The sequence below is a fragment of the Vicugna pacos genome, chromosome 33 (genome assembly GCF_048564905.1).
Source record: "Vicugna pacos chromosome 33, VicPac4, whole genome shotgun sequence".
In the NCBI taxonomy this organism is placed as follows: domain Eukaryota; kingdom Metazoa; phylum Chordata; class Mammalia; order Artiodactyla; family Camelidae; genus Vicugna; species Vicugna pacos.
In genome coordinates, this window is record NC_133019.1 from 1,754,797 (window position 1) to 1,777,004 (window position 22,208).

The 22,208-nt window shown below is 54.8% G+C and overlaps 1 protein-coding gene across 4 annotated transcripts in view; it reads right to left on the reverse strand.

Annotated features, from left to right (window-relative positions):
• Positions 1–22,208, reverse strand: part of NTM (neurotrimin) — an 820,981-nt gene that overhangs the window by 105,036 nt on the left and 693,737 nt on the right. For all 4 annotated transcript variants that reach the window (XM_072953798.1, XM_072953797.1, XM_072953796.1 and 1 more), the window contains one exon: positions 2–127. In XM_072953798.1, coding sequence (XP_072809899.1) covers positions 2–127 — 126 coding nt within the window. The remainder of the gene's footprint in view (position 1; positions 128–22,208) is intronic.

Genomic DNA, 22,208 nt, shown 5'->3' on the forward strand with positions numbered 1-22,208 from the left:
CCTTTGGGGGAGATGTGCCGCCAGGTGACCGTGGGCTCCGGTCTGCCCGTCGCTATGCAGGTGAGGCTGACGTTGTTGCCTTCGTTAATGGAGACGTCCGAAGAAATCTCTACAATTTTGGGAGAGACTGTGGAGACAAGACCGAAGAAGGGAAATGAGAGCCCTGCTGGAGCGTTTCTCTGTTGTCCTAAACGGCAGTGGGCCGAGTAGGCGGGGGCTGAGGGACAGGGGCTGCAGAGACGACGAGGAACCAGGGGGAAGGCCTTCAACACGGAAGAGGCATCCTGAGCTGACCTGCGGTGCCTCCTGTCCAAACGCAGCCGCAGAGCCCGAAGGGACGGGTCCACCGCAGCCCTGCAGTACCTGCTCCCCGCCTCCGGCCCCCTCTGTCCCCACCGTCACCACCCACGCCCACTCGTTCTCCACGCCGCCTTCACAGCGTCCTCATACGATGCGATTCTGACCAAGCGGCGTCTCTGCCTAGACCCCTCCGGTCGCTCCCGGCTGCCGACCTGGTAACACCCCAGCTCCTTATCCTCGCAAGCCGGGCCGTTCAGAGGCAAGCGCCAGCCTCTGTCCCCGCTGACGCCCCGGGATCCCACCTCCACTTGCCCCACTGTCACCCCAGCGCATCACTGGCCGTCCTGCCTTTGGGGTTTACGTGGTTCCTGATGTCCTTGCTGGGAAACTCCCAGTCGTCCCTTTAGACCCGAATCAAACGCCACTTTGTTGCAGCTTTCCCTCCCCCTCCCTGCCCACCTCACACTGACCACTGCCTCTCTTCTCTGTTCCCAGATCCATCACACGCCCCCGAGGGTCAAAACACACTGGTCTTTACTCTCTCTCTGTATCTTCTATCACGCTCGCCCAGGAAGGGAGGGGTTCATTCCAACTGGTAAACTTGGGTGCTGGATCCCCAGACTTCATTCAGTCTTTTTGTTTTGGAGCTGGGGTTCCCTTCGGAAGCTGCACCACACCGGGCACCTCCCACTGCTGTTTCAGCGGCAGCGTGCCCTTGGGAGGCTGCATCCCACGCCGCAGCCAGCGCCGTGCACCTGTCCCGTCCTGGGGCTCAGAACTGCAAGCTCACCGTTGCTGCACATCTCAGCCTAATTCCCCGGGATCATCTTTACCACCAGGAACGTGATGTTTGGTTCGCATATGACTGCTCGTTTACCTTGTCTGCCAACAGGTTTATAAGGTCAGGGGGTCATGCGTTGTCTACCCACCCCAACTCCAGTCCTTGGCATTTTCCCACCGTGCTGTGGTTACTCGCCCAGCATCTCTCCCCTGCTGGACCATGGGCTTTTCGACGGCTTCAGCCAGGTCTTACTTTTGTTTCTACCCCCAGTAAAAATTAAACAAATATGTGTAGAATGAGATGATAATGATTGTTCAAGGGAACCGCCTCCCCGACCAGCTACAGGCTTGTGACAACCTCAGAACAGAGCCATTAACACACATGTCATTTCAGTTCTACTGACACTGGTTTTGACATGTTAGTTCTTCACAAATTAAGTGGGTCCCCCTGTCCGGGTCTTTCAGGCGTCCTCAGGTCAGTTTGTCTCCTTGAATCAGTATGCCTCCGAGCCACCGCCATGTGCCTTCCCAGGACACGTGCTCCCCCGGGACACAATGCCATCAGCCTGCAAGAGACCCCAGACAAGCCAAACAGCCACCTTACTCCCCCGATGAGGGGACGGCCGGAGTGCGACCCCCACGTGCAGGTCAGACTGGCTGGAACTTTCTGTGTGATCCTCCCTCTCCCGGAGCCACTCAGCACTCGCCCCCGATGCTGCTGGATTTTCTCCTCCAGGAAAGGGGGTGTGGCGACGTACCGGCTCATAGCTGTCCCTTCCCTTCCCGCAGCTCTTGCGTGCCCACCCCGCTGGGCACCCTTACTAACAAGGGCGCCTGAACTTTCGTTTCCTGATCCTCAATCCCCGGTTTTGGTCGCTTGACTCTTTCTCCAACTGTCTAAACTGATCAGAACTGTTCAAGGCCTGGCTGAGCTGCCGCCCCTTCCACGAGGCCTCCCCGCCGACCTCCAGGAGGACGCGGCCTCTCCTTCCCGGGAGCCCACAGCCTCCTCCAGGCCATTGAAACAAACCCGCTTGTGTTACAGGCGTCTCGTCTTCCTCCTACGCTATAAACGAGCTCAGTGTAGGATGCTGGGCCAGCAGCGTCTCGAACGAATGCAGTGCCCTGCATAAAGCAAGCACCGGCTGATCATCTTTAGATTGAGATCCGCATGGGGCTGCAGGTAGAGAGAGGCAGCTTCTGTGTGTGTGTGCACACCCTTGCACACACGCTTACCTGCTCCCTCACAGGTATCTGGCAGGACAGAAACAATGGAGAGCTGATGTGGTGAAGGCTGGGGATGACCACTGGCTCTCAGATCCAAAGCACAACCCTGCAATTTATGGCCGCACCATTTTACAAGCTAGATTGAAGCTTCCAGGAGAGAAAGATAATTGATGAGTTAATGACTGAACACGTGATTTGCTGACTGTCTGAAAGACCCAAATGCCTAAGCTCTCTGAATTCTAGAGTCATTTTAATTTGAAGTCTTTCATTCTCGGAGTTTTAACTGGCACATGCACTTCCTGAAACCCCGCCCCCACCCGCAATCATGCCTGTGGCCCTGATCCGCACCCCGTTGGCACTGCCCGGCCTTGCTTGTTTCCCAGAGGACAGGCGGCCTGCAGAATGGCTCTGATGGCCTTGCGGAGATCGCCTCAGCTCCGCAGGTAAGTAATTTATTGATCTGTAAAGCACTCCGAGACGCTCTGCGAGGGATTATGTCACGCCAACGCCGTGCAATAAAATAAAACATGATGGACCTTGCGAACACGGGGTGATTTAGTGTTTGTAGTTGGAAGTGTGCGTAAAGTACATTTTAAGCGGAAATCAGGCTGGGTAATGAATTGCTCTTGCTTTGGAAGGGCCTACTGGGAGTTCATTTTCTTGGCTTCTTACACCAACGCTAATCTGCTAATCATACACTGGAGAACAATGGACAGTCCCCCAGCCGAGGAGCCGGGAGCCTGGGCCAGCGCTGTCAGCACAGTAAGTATATCAAATGAGACGATCACACCTCATGCTTGGGAGAACCATCTAGAACTGTCTCCCTCCACCGACCGCTGGAAAGTATCCAACTCGTGAAGCAGAAGTCGGTGAAAGCTTGCTGGCCATTCAGCCCTGCCTCAGAGTGCGGCTTGAAGGTGGCAAATTGCCCCTGGATGAGTCTGAAAGGCGGACCACTCGGGCAACAGAGCGGAGGCGGTTTGACCAGAGGTGCGGTCCCAATTACGAGGATGAAGCTGGCGTGGTGCCTGAGATGCTAGGGGATCAGAAGCATCATCTTCTAGGTGGCGACTGCTGACACACAGTTGGTGTTTAAAATTAAACTGAACTGACAAGGATGCGCTATGGTCTTAGCTAGTCCACATCTATCAGAAAGTGTTGGCCAACTGAGACAGGACCGTCTCCATGGACACGCTCTGCGTCTCACCCGGTCTCACCAGGCAGGCCGTTACAGACACGCCAGGACGGCTCTGTTTGCTTTCATCCATTGACCCACTCGCTCATTCTCTACCAGCATTCACGGAGCACTTCCAGATGGCAGCCTTGCACTCAGCACTGAGGACCTGACGCTATAAGACACAGCGCTTGTCCTCGAGAGGCTCATAGTCCAGCGATGCACAACTAGGCACAGACGCACCCCCTTCAGCGTGCTGTGACATAGGAGAGAAGGCGTCGGGCAAATGCAGAGGAGGCGGGCCTCAGCAGCCTGGAGATGCATGTCACGGAAGGCTCCTGGATGTGAGGCCCCCGAGCCACACCCCGGAAGGCAAGTAAAATCCATCGGCTCCGAGGAGGAACGGCGCTCTAGGAAGAGGAGGCGATGTGAGAAAAGTACTACCACTCAGACATCTGGTGGCCAGCGTGCTTGTCAGGGAGGATGGCTCCTGGAGGAGGCAGGCCGAAAGTCACTCAACAAACAGCGGGTGAACGCCTGCCACCTGCACAGCTGTGGGTTAGGGACCCCAACGACATGCTGTAGTGCACACATTCTGTTGGCCCTCCAGGAACTTACCACCTGTTTGGGGAAGCAGTGCATATAAACACCCTGGAGAGTTGACTCACAAGCCACCATTCGTCACAGGATTGTGTGTGACTGACGCTAGAAAGCACACACTTTAGGTTCTGTGGTTAGCGAGGGGGAGGGGCACGCGGGTGGGTGTCAGAGTGGCTTTTCGGCAAAGAGTCTGCCTGGGATCAACAGTGAGAAATGACCATCCAGAGGGAGCCTGCGCGGGGGGGCAGAAAGGCCCGGGCACGGACGTGGGCGCAGAGATGCATGATGAAGGCGGAGGGACAAAGTCTACTCAGCGCCCGAGGCACCAGAGGGCAGGGGTCCAGACCCCGCGCTCTCCTGTGCGAGCTGGGCAGCCCTGGCCCAGTGCCCGCACCTCTCTGTGCCTCACTTCTGGATGCGATGAAGCCGACTGCACAAACCTCACGGGGTTCTTTGAGGATTTAAGGAGTAAGTTTATGAAGCAAACTTACAGAAGCTCCACCCAGGGTGAAGGACTTAGTGAGTGTGAATACTGTGTGTGCTTGGCAAACACGTGTGTCCCATCAACACAGAACAGACGGTCGATAAATGCTAACTGACTTGAGGAAGCACGGGCTGCCAGGTCAATGAAGGATCAGGAGCCGGATTACGGATCAGCCTGGCCGGCCAGGCCCTGGGTTCAACTCTGTCCCAGAGGTAATGGCAAGCATTTGAAATTGTTTAAAAAAGGAAATGCCATATAGATATAGATATAGATATAGATATAGATATATATTTAATATACTTAAAGCAAAATAAGCCAGTGACAGTGCGTCAGAGGGCGTGCATGACAGACACTGGACTCAGAGAAATCAGTTCTACGAGTGATGTCTGGGCCTGGGTTGAACTGCTGGCTGTGTGAGGAGGAAGGAGAAGGGCGGGTCTGAGAGCCATGCAAGGACACGGTGCCAGGCCCCGTGATCACTGGGATGGGGGGCCTGGGAATCAGCGCAGGGATGTGGTGCCTGGGCTCCACAAGGGCCGGGATGTGGGACCCAGGAATCAGTGCAGGGACACGGTGCTGGGGCCCCACGATGGCCAGGATGGGGGGCCCAGAAATAGAGAGTCAAATGAGAGCACCATTTTGTTCCACAGCAGCTGGATGGCTGAGCTGGCAGGTCCCTGCTGTCCTCAGGATAAACCCTCCGGGGGAGAACATGAGTGTGATCTGTTTTAGACGAGCGAACGGGAGAGGACCGGGGCAGGTGGGCAGGCAGCACTCGCCTGTCGGCAGTCGGGGTTACACAAAGGTCCGGGGCGAGTCTGACACCTGCTACGGGTCCATGCTTCCTCAAAAAGGCCGTCAGCTGGTTTCCACGTTGAGCTACGTGATGTCCTGGCTGACTTTTGAGTCTGAATCTAGAAAACCTACCATGACAGAAACAGGCAAAACAGGAACTGGTTGGGCTCTGCTCGGAAAGAAAGGCTGAGGCCCGAGGAGCCCGCGCGCTGGCCGGAGGTCCACATTCCACGTGTTAAGGTTTAAGCTGGCTCTTATTGAATTTTAATTCAAAGGTGTAAATAATTAAGTAACATAATTATTGAAACAGTATTCCAGGGAACTTCCTCTCGGCATAGCATCCACTGCCCAGGTGTTAAGTTCTAATAATTATGTCATTAATAAATAGCAATTTGCTGTTTTTAGCACACAGTAGATATCCTATTAAATCCAAATTAAGATGCTTTATGAGGCCCCGCACGGTCCTGTGGGGCCGAGGATGCACAGAAGCGGCCTGGACCAGGGTCCTCGCACGTCGCGGGCGGATCTATGCACCCAGGTGCTGCCCTTGCTGCGGACGGCTCGGCCTTCCCGCCTCCTGCCGAGACGCCCACGTGGCTGGGGGCAGTCTCCACAGCCAGCTAAGGCCCTGGAACCTCTGTCTTCGCAGAATCAAAAGGACTGATTTGGAGCACCCTCGACTTCCCTGGGGTCCAGACCCCACGCGGGGACACCCAGGCCTGGGTCCCTAGCCTGGCGCGTGAGCGTTCACTCCACGGGCCTCCTTTCCTCCCGAAACACCCCACACCCTTCTTTGACGCTGGTCCTTTCTCCCTGCGCTTCCCCAGCCGGGGCCGTCTTGTCTTTAAATCTGAGTTCCCCCACGAAGCCTTCCTGGCTCATCCCTCCTGAAGGGACGCCCCCGTGCCAGACTGGGCTGCTGCGTGCTGTCCGCTCGCCCAGATGAAGAGTAAGCCCAACTGGCCATCTCGGTCACTGCAGTGCTCCGCACATACCACGATGTGTTGACACGGTGCGTGCGCAGCACGTACTTTCTGAATGAACAATCGCGCGTATTTTGACAAGTGTGTGGACATGACTGAGGCTCTCCGGCACCGTGAACAGCCCTCAGAGGCTCTCAGCGCGCGTCATGACGGCAGTGGTTACTCCCCCCCAAGACACCTGCTGTCTGACCGGTGTTCTGCATGCACTGCCCGCACTTCATGTAACCCCGGCGTTAACCGCACGAGGGGATGTTATTTCTAAGGTGACCCACTGTCCTGGTTTACCTGGAACTAAGGAGCTTCCCAGAACACAGGACTTTCAGAGCTAAAACCGAAGAAGTTCCAGGCAAATGGAGACGCACTTGGTCACCCTGAGTGTTTCCCTTCTCACATTTCACAGGGGAGGAGGTACTTGGGCTCAGCGAGGACAGGAAAACGGTCAAGGACAGGCCACTGAAACCTGCAGCTTCAGAGGATTTCCTCTCTTTTAATGAGGGCTTAGACGGGTTAGAAAAATTAGTATGTTGACTCATGGATACATATATAAAAATCAACAGAAACCAGCCATATGTATGTATGCACACACACACACAGCCACACACCCACACACACACACACACACACACAAGATCTGAACCTGTTGAGGGTTGGAAATCTCACGGGAAGCTTGACTCCGCTACCTGATTTACTCTCACGAGGCTCCCATGAGAAAGGACTATTACTATTCCTACTTACAGATGAAGAAATGAAGGCTTAGTGAGACTTTAGTGATCTGCTCAGGGTCACCCAGGCAGTAAGTGCCCGAGGTGGGGCCTGAAGGCAGGTTGTGTCTGACCCCGAGCGCACTGTCTTCATCCAGAGCTGGGTGCAGCGAACCGCACGTTCCCAGCCGTGGGGTCCCGGGGTCTCGGGTCCCGCTGTCCTCCCTCCCACACACAGATCTGCTGCTCAGCGGGCATCCTGGTGCGGGCCTCCCGGCGACCGCCTGTCCATATGCCCATGGGGCACCTAGGGAAGGGAGAGCTCTCTGTTCATTTCTACGTGGCGGGAGGTTCCATCAGTACCTGTTGTGGGCCTTCCAGCACCTGCACAACCATCTCGTGGACCCCCGTTCCAGCCCCAGCACCTCCTAATCGTCCTCCTCCCTCTCACCTTCCCCGCCCTGTGCACTGGACCTGGGGGCCGCAAAGCGCTCTTCCAGGACAGCGTTCACCTGAGGCAGAGCAGGAGCGGCTGCTTCCTGCGACCGGGGCCCCCAGTTGCCTCCACGTCATGACCGAGAACTGACTGAGCTCTGAGTCCACTGAGAGGTATCTATTTGGTTTATTTTGACTGAAAAGAGTAGTCAGTCTGTCCTTCCTTCCTTCCCCCTTCTTCCTTCTTTCCAATACACCTATTTATATAACAGGATACATATTCCAAAACTGTGCGATCTGGGAGATCTCTTTTGATTAAAAAAAAAAAAAGAAGTCCTAAGTTTTGCATCAGAGGAACAGAGATTAAGCCTGGACCTGACAATTGCTAGCTGTACAAACTCATGTAAATCATTTAACTGTCTGATTATTTTGATTATATCAATACCTATCTTGTCTTTGTAAACTAGACGTTCTATGAATCAGATAAAACTGTGAGCAATCACATTTCAAATGTAAAGTACAATTCAAATGTGATTTATTAGTGTTACTAAAAATGTGTATCTCCAGAAGCCGTTATGAGGAGAGCAGACACTGGGTGCAGTGGGGGGTGCTTTGGTCTAAAGGCTGAAGTGGGCATGACCCCCCACCGGTGGATGCTGGCCGACCCCTTCTGCAGAGGAGCTAGTGGTTCTGAGATAAACGGCCTCTTTAAGCGAGGACGTGGGGAAGCAGCCTGGGGTGGGATTTGCAGCAGGACCCCACCCACCCCACCACTGCCAGCGACGTGCCCGCTGCCTCCACTTTCCAGAAGGAAAGGTTAGAGTCTGGATCTTCAGAATCCCAAATTACAGTCTGAAGAATGCAGAGAGCTCCTTAATGACACAGTCGCAGGCAGACTGCTATTTCTTTTACCAGAATCATTTTGTCATCTCTCACATCTCATTCTTTGTCCCTCTCTCCATATTAAAACCACTCATGTTTGCGGGAAAGTCATGAAGCCCTGGGAGCAAAGCCAGTGGTTTGTTCGGGATTAGTCATAAGCCACTGGGTCCGAACTTCGGAGTTTGCTCCTTTCAGAATTGGCTGAGATGCGGAAGTTTTTCGGAGCCCTGCTCCCTGACCTGGTTGAGTCCTTCCTGATGGAGACACAGGAGAAGAAAGCAAACCCCACGTGCTCCCCGCTGCTCTGCTGCTGGCCGTATTAGCCTAAATTGCATTTCACAGCAACCTACTTGTCACCATCACTGCGCCATGTTTCACAACATCCAAGACACTGCTAAGAACGCTCCCTTCCTCAGTTGTTCAGTGCGGGGACCTGGGGGGCTGTCAGCAATCATGGTTTCTGGAAGCGCGAGCTGTTTCCCAGCTCTGATGCACGGGACCATGCTTTGGGCTGAACGCACAGATGACTGGCTTCTGGCTCCACAGCCCAGACAGGACCAGCTCTTCAGGGACCCGTTCACGCAGCGGGAGAGATGGGGTGGGAAGGGCGGGACCATGAACGCCGGGCAGTCTGCAGGGGCTTAACATTTCTGCCGCCTTTTAAACCCTCAGAAACTCATGAGCGTTGTCCGCATTATACAGTGAAGACCCTGCAACCCAGCGAGGTGATACAGTGAGCCCAAGGTCGCCCACCACACGGGGAGTCAGGCAAATGGTAGGGTCTCTAATGGGTGTCCCTGCAAAACTCAACTAAAGTGGATACAAAACTGAGGTCCTTAAAAAGCAAAATGATGGTACAAAAAAATGAAGTCAAAAATAACCTGATTCACAGACATGATGTCATGAGGAAAGTTGCAAAAAGGAGAGAGAGAGAGACCCAGGACCCTCTCCTTGTTCCACTTGGAGGAGGTTCACACCTGCCGTCCGCACTGGGTCTCGCCCACGCGTTCTCCTGTCTGGCGCAGCGCCCCGCGGCGGTAACCAGGTAACCGCGCGCTCAAAGCCACCGGGCTGGGAAGCGGCGGGTCTCAGCCCCGAGCTCAGCCTGCGGGCTTCGGGGCATCAGGGGAACCGCGGCGGCGGACGGCCCTGCGCGCTGCAGCTGCCGGCACGGAGGCGAGGCGCCGGCCAGCGGCAGGGACAGCCAGTCCCGAGGGGCGGGCCAGGCCTTCTCCCAGCACCCCCGGGGCCCCTGACAGCGCGGTCCCCACACACCACCCGGAGCGGGGCTGGCGGGGAGCCCCGGCCCCTCCGTGTCTGCGTCCCCTCCCCGGGAGCTGGCTGTTCCCGCCGCTCCCGGCAGCCGGGGCCTCGCCGCGTCGCCTCCTTGGCGGGCCGTGCCCCCGCCACCTCGGCCCCGCCGCCTGGCAGTGGCGCAGTGGCCTCGCCTTGCAGCTGGCAGGCAGCTCAGGCCGTGAAGCCGGAGGGCGCGGGCCGGAAGGGCGGCGCCAGAGCGAGCGCCACGCGGACCGCAGCCCCGGCCCGCCCACCAGGGGCCCTCCGGCACGAGCCCCGAGGGCCCTGCAAAGGAAGGGGGCATCCCCGGGGGGCTCAGGACACCTGCCGGGCGCCGAGGCGGCCCGGCCTGAGCTCGCGGGTCCCCGAGTCCTCAGCGCCTCTGCGCTTTCCACGGGGTCGTTTTCCCCCATGTCGGGAGGGTGTTCGCGCTTCTGCTCGGAAACCCGCTTGGTGGAGAGAGGATGGCCTCCCCGCCGCAGGCAGGGCCGTCGCCCTCCCCGAGGGGAGCTTCCGCTTCTCCATCCTGAGTGTGAACAGCAGACACGTGTCTGTGTGTGGTGCATAGTCCCCTGACCTCCTGGTGATGGTCCCCCTGCTCAGACTGCCCCCCTGCCTTTGAGAGCTGCCCAGGTGAGCAGGTGCCGGTCACTCCCATCCCTCAGGCTGCCCCACCCAGAGCAGATGGTGGCCAAGGGGCAGGGCAGGGATGGAGTCCCCGCCTCCCAGGGCTCCTGCGCCCAGCTCTGCAGGAGCAGCCCAGGCTGTCCTTCTGCTGGCTGCCAAGGGTGCCGAGATCATTACATCCACGGCTGCCTTGATGGCGTCACCAGCACTTTGATTCCTAACTGCCTAAAAGCACTGGTGGCTACATACTCAGGAACAAGCCATAAAACCACGTGCGGCGGGGAGTCATGCTGACTGCGGTGGGAAGGTGGCGGCGGAGTCCTCCCCGCCCTGCCGGGACCACGTGCGGCACTAATCCTTCCACGGACTTTTCTCCTTCCTCAAGTACCTGCAAGGCTGAGTTCAGAGGAAGGCAGACTCCCCTGAGGGGAGCTTCTGCCTCTCTCCAGCCAAGTTCCACGTGGCTGACTCTGAGACGAGAACTCGAGTTATAACGACACTCCGGTGACCACCATCTTTGGGAATAATTACGGCAGGTGGAAGGGACATCTCATTACCCGGCCTTGAATCCAGAGGCCCGGGAAGTGGCCCCACTGCTGCCCAAGGTAACTCGTCAGTTGGTTTCAAGCTGATTTTCTGTTTCGAGGCCTCATTGCCACTAAACCCCTCATGAAGGTCATGGCCTGCGAACAGATCAAGGCGAAGCCTATTCCCTTCTGGGCGAGGGGCAGAGACGCAGGCTGGTCTGTTTCAAGCGACAAGTTCTCAGCAAGAGTGGAATCCTCCCGCGAAATGAAAAGGAGGAAAGTTTCGACACGAATTCTTGTTACTACAAAGCGTGTCAAACGCGTCCCTGAGAAACACCGAATGTCTTCATTAGATTCTCCTGCCTCCCCCGGAGACCGGGGGGCTCGTAGCCAGTCCCTTCTCGGCGGAGATGACAACATCTAGGAGCTAATTAAAGGCTACGCGGGAAGCTGGGGCCCCGGCACGCCTGAGAACAAACCGCGTTAGCAGCCGAAGTTTAAAAAAAATGCCACGAGTGAACTTTACATGGAAAAGGGCACGTTGGGAACCTGACAGCGACTCCCTTTCTCCCTCATCCGCTCACAGCAGGCGGAAGGGAGCCCCCCAGGACGTCAGTGAATCTGGACAGCAGGCCATCTGCCCCCCGCACGACTCAGGGAGGGGGTGCCCTCTCCTGGTGCGGAGGATGGAGGGCCCCGGCCACTCACTGTGGGAGACACACCTGCACAGTCTCCCCCAAAAGAGCCGCGAGAGACGTGCACCCCCGAGGAACACATTATTCCGAGCACGTCGGGGGGCCTCACTTCCCCCGCCGTAAAAAAAAAAAAAAAAGATCTAACAGTTACCCTTCCCCTAGGGTTGTCCTGGGATGCAGTGAGTTCACACACATAGGACTTCGAACAATGCCGGGTCCACACCGCGTGCGCAATAAAGCATAGCAACGTGGCCTGTTGTCAGATAACGGTTATTTAATTGCTTGGTGGACAAATTCACTTGCTACGTCCCAGCCAGAGTTCTGGATTCCTCACCTCTCTATCCTAGTTGCCCCAGCCTCGTTAAGGACACCGCCGTCTACCTAACTGCCCGGGACAAAGACGTAGGGATTGTCCCCAGTTCCCCCGCGTCCCTCAGTTTCTACATCCAGGCATTAATTCCAGGTGGCTTCATCCCAAAAATGACCCTCACGCTGCCTCGGGACCTTCTCGTCCCTCTTACTCCCCATGTCCATCTATTCTCTGGTCTTCCTGTTTCTACTGTGTACATGGACAGTCAACATTCCGTATCACAGGCAGACGAATGAAAACCCCATCAGCATAAATCAGATCATACCATCCTCGGCTTAAACACCTCTAACGGCACCTGATCGCCCTGAGAGTGACACTCAGAGTGCACACCGTGTCTCTAAGACTCGGCAACGCTGGCCTCTGAGGACGCCTGGCTTTCTCGTGTCTCCTTTGCCCAGAATTCCCTGGACTCCAGGCCCGGGACCTGCTGTCTGCCCCGGACGGTGCTGCGCTGGTCCTTCCTTCAGGCCTTTGCTGTTTCTGTTCCCTCCCTGAGATGCTCTGTCCCAGATCATCATGCGGTTATTTGTCTGTCACTCAGCTCTCATTTCATCTGTCGCCCCCTCTGCACCCGTCCCGACCACGGTGTCTCCGCGTCCCTGCCGTCCCAGCACCTGCTGCAGTCATTTCAGGGCAGGTGCTCACGCTCTGAAATCTCACGGATTTGTTAATGTCTGTCGTCCATCTCTTCTCACGAGACCCTAAGCGCCTTGCTTCCTCTCTCGCTGTCCCACTAAACGGCGCCCAGCACACAGGAGGGACTCAGGGCGTGCATGCAGAGCACATGAACTCTCCCGGCCAGAATCAACGTCTCTGTCCTCTGTCCTCTCAGGCCTTTGTTCAAAACACTCTCACAAGCTGCCTTGGCACCTGTCGGTGTTTGGATCTCGCTCGAGGAACGACCTACCACACTTTTATTTCTTCTCTAGGCTCCACCTTTATGTGCCCCACGTGGAGCATTGTTCCCTGCAGGTGGAGGGACGCAGGAAATGACCGTTCACTTGTCTGGCTGAATTGAACCGTACAAGTTATCTTTCCTATGGCTCCCTCGTAGCCAAAGACATATTTCTGGTGAAAGTTTCCACAGACTAACTACGGACACCGGAATGAGTAAGCTGTTACTGACTCCCGCACCCCCGAAGCCGCACACACGTCCTGGGCGTGCCCACATCCACACAGCTGACCACTGTGAATCAGAGGGCAGGGCGGCTGTGTCTCCTGTTTGAGAATTTGCTACTTGTTGTGAAGCCAGAGGAAGTGTCAACGGGCTTCTGAGAACTCCAGGTTCTGCGTCCCCTGAGGGGGTAGGTCTGGGCCCCACGATCCCCGAGGGGGAGGTCCGGCTCTGCGTCTTCTGAGGCACCCAGACATCATAGAACAGTGTGGCCCAAAGGCTGCTCTTTTTCTACCGAGAAGAACATGGTGAGTAACACAGAAAAGCTAAACAAAACACCTGTCACGGGGCAATAAATTACACACAGGTCTGGCTGTTGAAGACACATTAGTAACGTTAACGCTTGTGCCCTGAGCTGGGCATCTTCAAGGAACACAGGGCAGGTGTCTCCAAGCTGAAGTACTGGTTAAAAAGTTGGCCTTTAAATTACTTTGGGGCTGTTTCTTTTCCGTCCGGCTGTATTTTTTGTGGTCTATCTAGAGGCTTAACAAGATGCCCAGAGAATGGATCTCAGCTCCACTAAGCGCACACTATGGACATACATGTTTGTTCTTATGTCTGGCCCCTCTTCCCGCTGTCACACCCTGCTCCCTCAAAGCCCCCATCAAACACTGGCCCTGGGAGATGGTTACGGCGGCTGCAGACACGGACGCGCCCCTAAGTCCCTGTAACTGCCCCTCCCCACACACAGACTCCGTTTCCTTTTTTTTAAGCTCTAGTGCTCATAATTCACGTGTCCTGAACTCCAGATATAAACTCACATATGCTTATTTTTGTAGTCGAAATGGTTCCCGCCTACACCGTCAGTCCGGGAAGGAGGGTCTGCAGAGACAGCCAAGGGCGTAGTGCCCGGGGTCTAGGGCAGGTGGGCACTATCCATGCATTTGCCTCCTCTCGGAGTCAGGCACCGGCCCCCGCTGAGATGAATCAATATTTAATAATCGTGAGATACAGTTACATGCACGTGAAGGGGTCTCCTTCCCAGCCTCCTGGGGAACTGTCTGCAACCGCGCTGCACATCAGCAGCTCGCAGCGCCTGGCGCGAGCTCCCCTGGCAGGCCCTGTTCTGAGCAGCAGCGCCCCCCATGTAGCCAAGCCCCAGAAGAGATCTGCTTAGACCGCAGTGGGTAGGGACTCGCGTGTGTGCATAAAGGCAGGCGACGGAGTTTGGCACGCTGGGGACGTGGGCTGGAGGGGGCTCTGCCTTCAGGGGGAGAGGAAATGGAGTGAGAACACCCAGCAGCATGGAGTCTGACAGCGGACGTCCCGAAGCTAACAGCCCCGTGAGCACAGCCCTGGCACCCCCGTCTGTGGACCCCTGAGCGAGTCACCTCGTGCCCCACTTCCCCTTCCTCATCTGTGACAGGAACGGTTTGGGCCCGTTTCCCAGCCTTGGCACTGCTGACCTCTGGGGCTGCACGCTTCTGGGGGCAGGGCTGTCCTGCCCACTGGAGGGCGTTTCGCATCCCTGGTCCTGACCCACTGGACACCAGGAGCATCTCAGCCCCTCCACCTGGAAGCCGGGACCGCCACACGTCTCCAGCCACTGCCGAGGTCCCCTGGAGGGTGAGATCACCAGCACACACCCAGGACACCCCGCGGAGGCACTGGGCCAGCTTGTCCCTAGGCTGTCTCCTCACTTTCTCTGGCCTGTGGCTCCTTCTCCGTCCTCGGGGAGTTCTGGGCCGAGGTGTTCGTCAGAGGCAGAGACGGCAGCTGTCTGGAGCATCTCCCACGTACCACCCTGCTCCCGCTGCCCAGCTGGGGCTTGCTTTCAAAGCAGAGACATCTCTGTCTGCCCCGACCCTCGCGTCTCCGCCTTCAGAGGCCAGGCGGTGCTGTGGGCAGCGCCACAGGGCTCCGCACAGCCCTGCCATGTGCTTCTCCGTTCCCAGAGGCCGCAGATCTCAGGGCACAGGCACCTTCTTGCTCTCACAACTTCCCTCTGGTGCCAGAGGAGCCCAGGCACCCCCTCTCCTTGTCCCCTCACCCCCAGCTCCCCCTCGCGGCCCCCTTTTGCGGGTCCCCGGCAACGCAGGGATGCGGCTGCTGAATGGCTCATTACCCAGGGCGGCTTCGTCAGAGGAGTCTCAGCCCCGGCTCTGTAATGAATCCTTCAGTTGGCCAGGAATGAATGCATTAATCTGGGGCTATTAGAGTCTTTCATCAGGCTGCCTAAAATACACTGCCTTCCCCAAGCTTACTGAGTAGGCGTCTCACCCTAAAGGGACATGCAGGAGGGGGGATGAGATTGGCACCAACTAAAACAGAACAGCCAGGAGAAATGGGGGTTTGGGGCAGCGGAGGAGCAGACAGGGCGCTGCCGAGCAGACTTGCAGACTTTTCACCTAGTTTTTTTTTTTTTCAGGGCACTCGTGCCTATGAATAAAGACCCCACCATCTGAGCAACTTCCTTCCCGGGGAGGACCCAGAAAAGAGAAGCCAGACCCCGGGACGGGCCTCGGAGCAGCACGCTTCCCCGTGGGGCTGCTGGGTGAGGTCGGAGAGGCCAGAGGCCCGGCCGGCTCTGCTCCCATCTCGCGCACAGTGGAGACAGTGCGCGGGATGGATGTGGACACTGGCATCCGGGGACACATGGCGGTCCCCTAGATGTGGGGCCGAGTGACCATGTCCACAGGCCTGCCACCATCACGCTCCTCTCTGAGAGGATGACTGCAACGCCCTCCACGCTGGTCACTCCAGCTCTCAGACCCTCCTGCGTGAGGGCACAGCCCGGCCCAGGGCAGCAGAGGGAGCGGGGCACGACGGCTGGACTCCCAGGCCCAGGGCACTTTGGGGCCAAAGGGTGACGTCTCTGGCTTTGTTTAGAAAATAGAAGTGATTACAGCTGCCTTGCCCTACGGAGCTTTTGTTAGAAGCACATTAGGCAACTTATGTGAAGACGTTTTCATGTCCATAAAGGAGCAGTGGGGATGCCAGGACCTGAGGCCAGACCGTGCAGGCTGGGGTGGCGGGGCATGTCCCACCGCACCACCTGTCCCTGCTGTGGCCATGCAGACAGCGAGCTGTATCTCTCTCTGCCGCCATCACATGTGATACCAAAGCCAAAATGAGAAAGGAGGCTGCCTGAGTGAACTGAGACCTGACAGGGTCTCCACAGAGAAACCCTGGCTGTTAGAAACAGTCCAACTAACGTATCAGTGGGTCTGATTCCTGTAACTTTGGTTTGTCTGTTTTCCAATCTGCTCCATCCCGCCCACCCTCACTATCACGTGTGTGCCTCATGGCAGGACGTGATGAGACAGAGTCCAGTGAACTCAGGCCCCTCCCAGGAGGTCCCCGTGAGCAGAGGAATGGCCCAGTGGTCAAGTGTGGTCCCCAAGGCTCCTGCTGGTGACCCTTTCGTTCTGTCTGTGGTACATCTGAAGGCCAGTGGGCTTCCCCAAAACCCACAACGGATGGAACCCAGTCGTCCTGCTAATCACGTAAGGCACAGCCATGGAGGCTCGACTTGGTTCTTCGTCTAATTGCTGTTTCTGGGGTGTGAAAAAGATTAGCAGGCAAGTGTGGCCACTACTTGTGATCAGAAGCCAAGCCCAGGGCCACTGTCTGCTTTCAAGTGTCATGACCTGGTACTTGCCTGAGCGCAGAGCAGGGTCAACATTACAAAATCCAAGACCCAAAATAAAGTGGAAGTAACGGACGCCCCCAGCCCTGCGGCCCCTCCCAGCCCTCCCCAGGCTCTCTCCCAGCTTTCAGAGAAGCTGTGCTCTTGCAAGATAACCTCCGACCTTCCGGCCAGACAGCAGGTGCCTGCCTTGGTGTCTGGGGCCGCAGACACTAACCAGATACTCTTCTTTTAGTAACTGGGTTTTTTTAAAACTATGTGCAGAAAAATGAGCAAGGCCTGGTTATTGGTTTTGGAGTGGATTATGATGGCCCGTTTGAGTCACTGTTGGGGAGGAAGATACCTACCTGTGGTTTAACAGAGTCCTAAGCAATGGGGGTCACTGGGAGGCTGCTGGCGCCAATTTGGGTACCAGTTTTCATTAGATCACACAGGACAAAGTCTTTATTGTGCATTACAAGCACAGGGCTTAGTTCAGTGATGCTCCAAAGGAAGGAGACGTCCTCTTTTGAGAAGGTGAAGTGAGAAATGAGCATTAAAGAGAACAGCAAAAGGCTTGGTATCTCCTGCAAAAATATGCATGCATGCACGGGTGTTGGTAGGTTGGCCTGTCCACATGTACATGGATGCACAGGCACCTGCGTGTACACACCTGTGTTCATACACACGTGCGGGAAGGAGTGCGTGTGGAGCAACGAGAGAGAACGTGACGCTCAAGCGTGCAGTGCCTTCCAGTGCTACAGATGTGCTCATCAGCGCAGTCGTTGGCTAGCCACTCCCTGAGCACCCGCTATGTGCCAGGCTCACGTGACAGAGACAGAAAGGAGTAGACAGGGGCGTTCCGTGCCAGGGCACATCGGCAGGTGGAGAAGTGGACAGTACACGGAGCAAAACCTGCCACCATGTGACGCGCGTGTGCCACGCGTGATGGAAACACAGGGAGGGGCCGGGGTGGGGGCGGAAAGAACAAAGACTCCATGTGTTTGGTCTCGCAAGGCTGCAGAGGAGAGTGTTGTAGGAAGCAGAGACAGCATGTGTGAAAACTAGGAGTCAAATCTCTGAAATGCCGAGGAAGGAGTTGGTCAATATCCCTCTGTTGTGACACGAGCGGTGACAAGTGGCAGAAGACAGTGGTAGAAAGATAATTCCGGGTCCCTTTTGGCAGGAGCTCACACACCTTCCTAAAGAGTTCGGATTTTATTTCACAGGAAATGGGAGCCACCAGAAGATTCTACGCGGGAGAGTAACGCAATCCCACGTTTAGTTTGGGAAGATAATGCTGGCAGCCGCACAGACTGCGTAGAATGTTATTGCAAGACTGTATTCATTGTAGTGTGTTGTCACTGAAGTCTCTGTTTCTGAGCTTGTGTTCAGCTAGTTTTTGTTTTAAATTGAAATTGGAGAATAGCTGTTTTATAATGTGTTAGTTTCAGGTGTACAGCAAAGTGATTCAGTTACATATAAATTCTTTTTCAAGATTATTTCCATTATAGTTTATTACAAGACATTGAATATAGTTCCCTGAGCTGCACACCAAGTCCTTGTTGTCTATCTGTCTTATATACAGTAGTGTGTATCTGTTAATCCTAATGTCTAGTTTATCCCTCCCTCCCCCTTTCTCTTTTTGTAACGATAAGTTTGTCTTCTGTGTCTGTGGGTCCATTTCTGTTTTATAAGTAAGTTCATTTGTATCATTTTTTAGATTCCACATATAAGTGACATCCTGTGAGACTTCTCTGCCTGACTTACTTCGCTTAGCACTTAACAGGGACTGCCTTGAATGACAAGAGCTGGCACCCGAGAGGGGGCCGCTGGGAGGTGCTGAGCACTGTTCCTGCCACCGCTACCACTGCCGCCTTCACCACCTCCCAGCACTGCCACTCACTGCCAGCCTTCCCTCACCTCTTGGATTATCTGCTGTTCATGAGCATTCAAAATGCTTTAACAGGGGGCAGGGCACATAGCTCAGTGGTGGAGCGCATGCTTAGGACACACGAGGTCCTGGGTTCAGTCCCCAGTACCTCCATTAAAAAATGAAAATTAAAGTAAAGTAATAAAAATGCTTTAACCATACTGCCTCAACCAATGCCTGCAGCAACCCAACAGGACAGGTGTCATTATTGACCTTAATCTACACACAGCACAGAGCAAGGTGAGGGAAGATGCTTAAGGCCACCCAGCTAGCCAGCAGCGGAAGTGTGGTCTGTGTACGTGGACTCTACCCCCTTACACCCCTCACCCCCTCATTGCTTCAAAACACGAAAAGTCCTCTAGAAATGGCATGGGCTGATCTAAGAGGGGGAAAAGAATGGAAGAGAGTTAAGGAACGTTTAGTAGATGGAATTGCAAGACTTAGAGACTCAAATGAACACCAGCAACAAAACAGACGTGCACCAGAAAGGAGAAGAAACGCTTGTGATGACCCTGAGCTTGGCTGACCGAGTGTACGTCGGTGCCATTTGCTGAGATGAGAAATACCAGTTGGGTAGCCGGGTAGACTGACCTCATGGAATATGCAGTGGGCATTTGCCATTCTTTCAAGCTGTTGCTCGGACTCTGAGCCCTCGTCCTGTGTTTCAGAAACCCGAGGTAGTGAGTCCCTCCGAGACCTGGAAAGGGCAGATTTCTGTGCTTTTACGCGTCAGGGGCTGGAAAACGGGCATTTCATCACCTATTCTGTCTGCTGGTGGTCTCGCCAGGGACGTTGCCTCTATAACAAGCGATGGAAAGAGGCGAGGACAGTTTGGAATTCATTCTTGTTGTGATGTCCAGGGCTCGGAGGCGTCAGAAGGACCGTAACAGTGCCAAGAATGTCCCCACGTTAGCTGTGGGGGCTGCAGTGCCTTGGCGAGACTCTTGCATTACGATTGTTTTCTGCGTATCAGCTTCTTTCCCATTTCTGAATCGACCCTCTGTCAATTTCATGAGTTCTCCAATATAGTTGCAATCGATTCCTTTTTTGTTAAGTCAACCTGAATCAACCTCTGTTGACTGAGGCCAAAAATTCAGTTCAGTACACAAGAGAGTAAGAACAGCTTGGACTGTGTTGAGTTCCAGTTGTCGGCAGGACGTTCACTAGGAAACGTGCGGTCAGTTGGGAATTTGAGGCAGAGCACACCCTGACGACTGCCCACATGAGGCTCTCCAGCTGACGCTATGGCTGAGCAGCACCAAACCCAGAGGGATGCCAGCATCTCCGATTTATGAGAAGGGTGTACAGTATTCAACAAAGAGGACTGAGATGGAGTGGGTCAGAGCTGGGTGAATGTCAGGAAAGAGTTGTTTCATGAAAAACTAGGGGGAAAATATCAAGAAAGAGCAGTAGCAATGCCATCAATTTCAGGACAAGGAATACTGGAAAGATGTCTTGGGGGTTGACAGTAAGAAATAACTGGTGTCCTTAGAAGAACAGCTTCCCCTACTTTTTGGTAACTTACTCCGAGATCCTCAGGTGAAACAAGTAGCCTTAATTTGCAGTGTCGGATGGGGGGCCACATCCGCACAGCGATGAACCAGATTCATCACGTCTTCCCTGGCCTCCCTGCTCCTCCTTCCTCTCTTGATGCTCCTTGTCCTTCGTCTTTTTCTAAAATTCTTCCCAGGGAGGGGCTCTTGTTTGCCAGGGGCTGGCGGCTGTGGAAAGGGACCCTGACAGCAGAGCTTCACCGGATTTAATTTCTCATCCTCCAAGGATAAGTGGGGAGGAGATGGTGAGCTGAACACTATGGTGACTATAATGGGCCAGATTAGTAACAGATCCTTGCATTTGTGTCCAGCGGCTGAGGACACAAATGATAGGAAGTCATGAGAGGGTTTGTTCTGTTTTGTTTTCTCCTCTGGGCTTGGAAACCTGTAAGCCTGCCCTTCTGGCACCAAGGGCAGATGAGGACGACTTGTTTCAGGGAAGCCATTCAGTTACATAACATTTATGTCATTTATCCTTTTCTTTCAAAGATCTAAGCACGCTTCCCCCGTTCTTCTTGTTCCTTTGAAGCTGTCCGCTCCACTTCTTGGCTAATCTCTGCCTTTGATATTAATCCATCACTGTTTAGTAGCTTCTTTAAAAGCCATGTTTGACTTAACATGACTGTCAGCGTCTCTCTGCCTCCCGAATGCCCTGGCTAATCGTCGGCAACATCTCCCTATTGGACAATTTCCTCCTCTTTAAGGCTGTTCTTATTCTCTTTCATCTTCACAAATTATGAAATAATTTATTAGACTGTGAGTCCACGCTACAAAGTGGATATGAAACTCCGTACAGAATGAATCACCTTTCTCTCCAGACCCAAGCAGTCTCTTTTGTATTCCGAAAGCTCTTAAACTGGGCTTCATGGGCCTTTAAAAAGGTCTCAGGAAGAGTATCGGATTTTCCAATAACCTTCTGAGAGCGTGTGCAAAGTAACACTGCTGTTACTCCGATCACTTCCAGCTCACAGGCCAAGAAATGAAGACACGAGGAGGCTGAGACTCACATCCCCGTCAAACGGCCGTGTTTCGGAGCAGCCTGTCAGCCCTCAGGGGCCGCGTGGGAAAAGGCGCTGCTGTGCAACCCCACAGTCGAGGGGCTGCCACTCTTCTCCAGTCTTCTGACCCTCCGCACCAGTCGCCGGGCTCCCCGGGTCTTCACTGGTGAAGAAAAAGCCCTCGACTCCATCCTCTCCGTGGTCGGAGACGGCTACCCGCCTTCGCCAAGGCCATTCTCACGCTCCCCTGAAATTACCGTGGTCGACTGCGCCAGGTTTGTCCCCTCCAGACCGTCCTCCAAAATGACACTGAATTAGCTTTCCAGAAATGCAAATCTCCTTGGCTTATGATATTTTAAAGTATTCACTTTTCATTCAGGTCAGCGGTGTGTAGAATCCTTAGCTGAGCTTGTAAACCGAAGACCCCCAAGACCTGCGCTTTGACAGCTCTGCAAGCTCCTGCTTTGCTGCAAGGACCACAGCCAGTCCAACCGCGTCTCTCGCTCTCTCGCTCCCCTTCTCTCTCCCTCTCTTTCCCTCTCCCTTTCTCTCCCCCCCCACCCCGTACGCACACACTCACAGCCTTTGCCTTCCCACCCCCACCTGTAAACTGCAGTAGGATCTTGGTTCCATCCTCCTCCCCAGAGAGTCTCTCTCCTGCATCTATACTGGTTCCTGGGACCAGCAGATCCAATTTTCATACAGCTAACGTCTGTCAGCCCTTTAAAACCACACCCAGACCCGGAAGCCCCCCCCCCCCGACTCCTCCACCTTGAACCAGTTCGGCACTGACCCTCTTTTTTGGCTTCTCTGGCATCTTACAACAGTCATTTGTATCAGATGTTAGCAAAGGGTGGGGCTTCCTGAAAACTCTTTGAGATCAGCAATTCCCTTTCATCTCTTAACACCCAGACAGTGCAGGGCGCCTGAAACATAGCAGGTACTCAATGAATGAACGGCACAATAAATAAAATCAGGGCTAAAAAGTGAATTCAGCCGACTTAATTAATGTAATTGTTCGAACTGAATAACTGAAACGCCCAAGGTTTTCTTTGCTTTGAATCCATTAATCCAACTGACAAGTTAAATGCTGAGTTCTAATAACC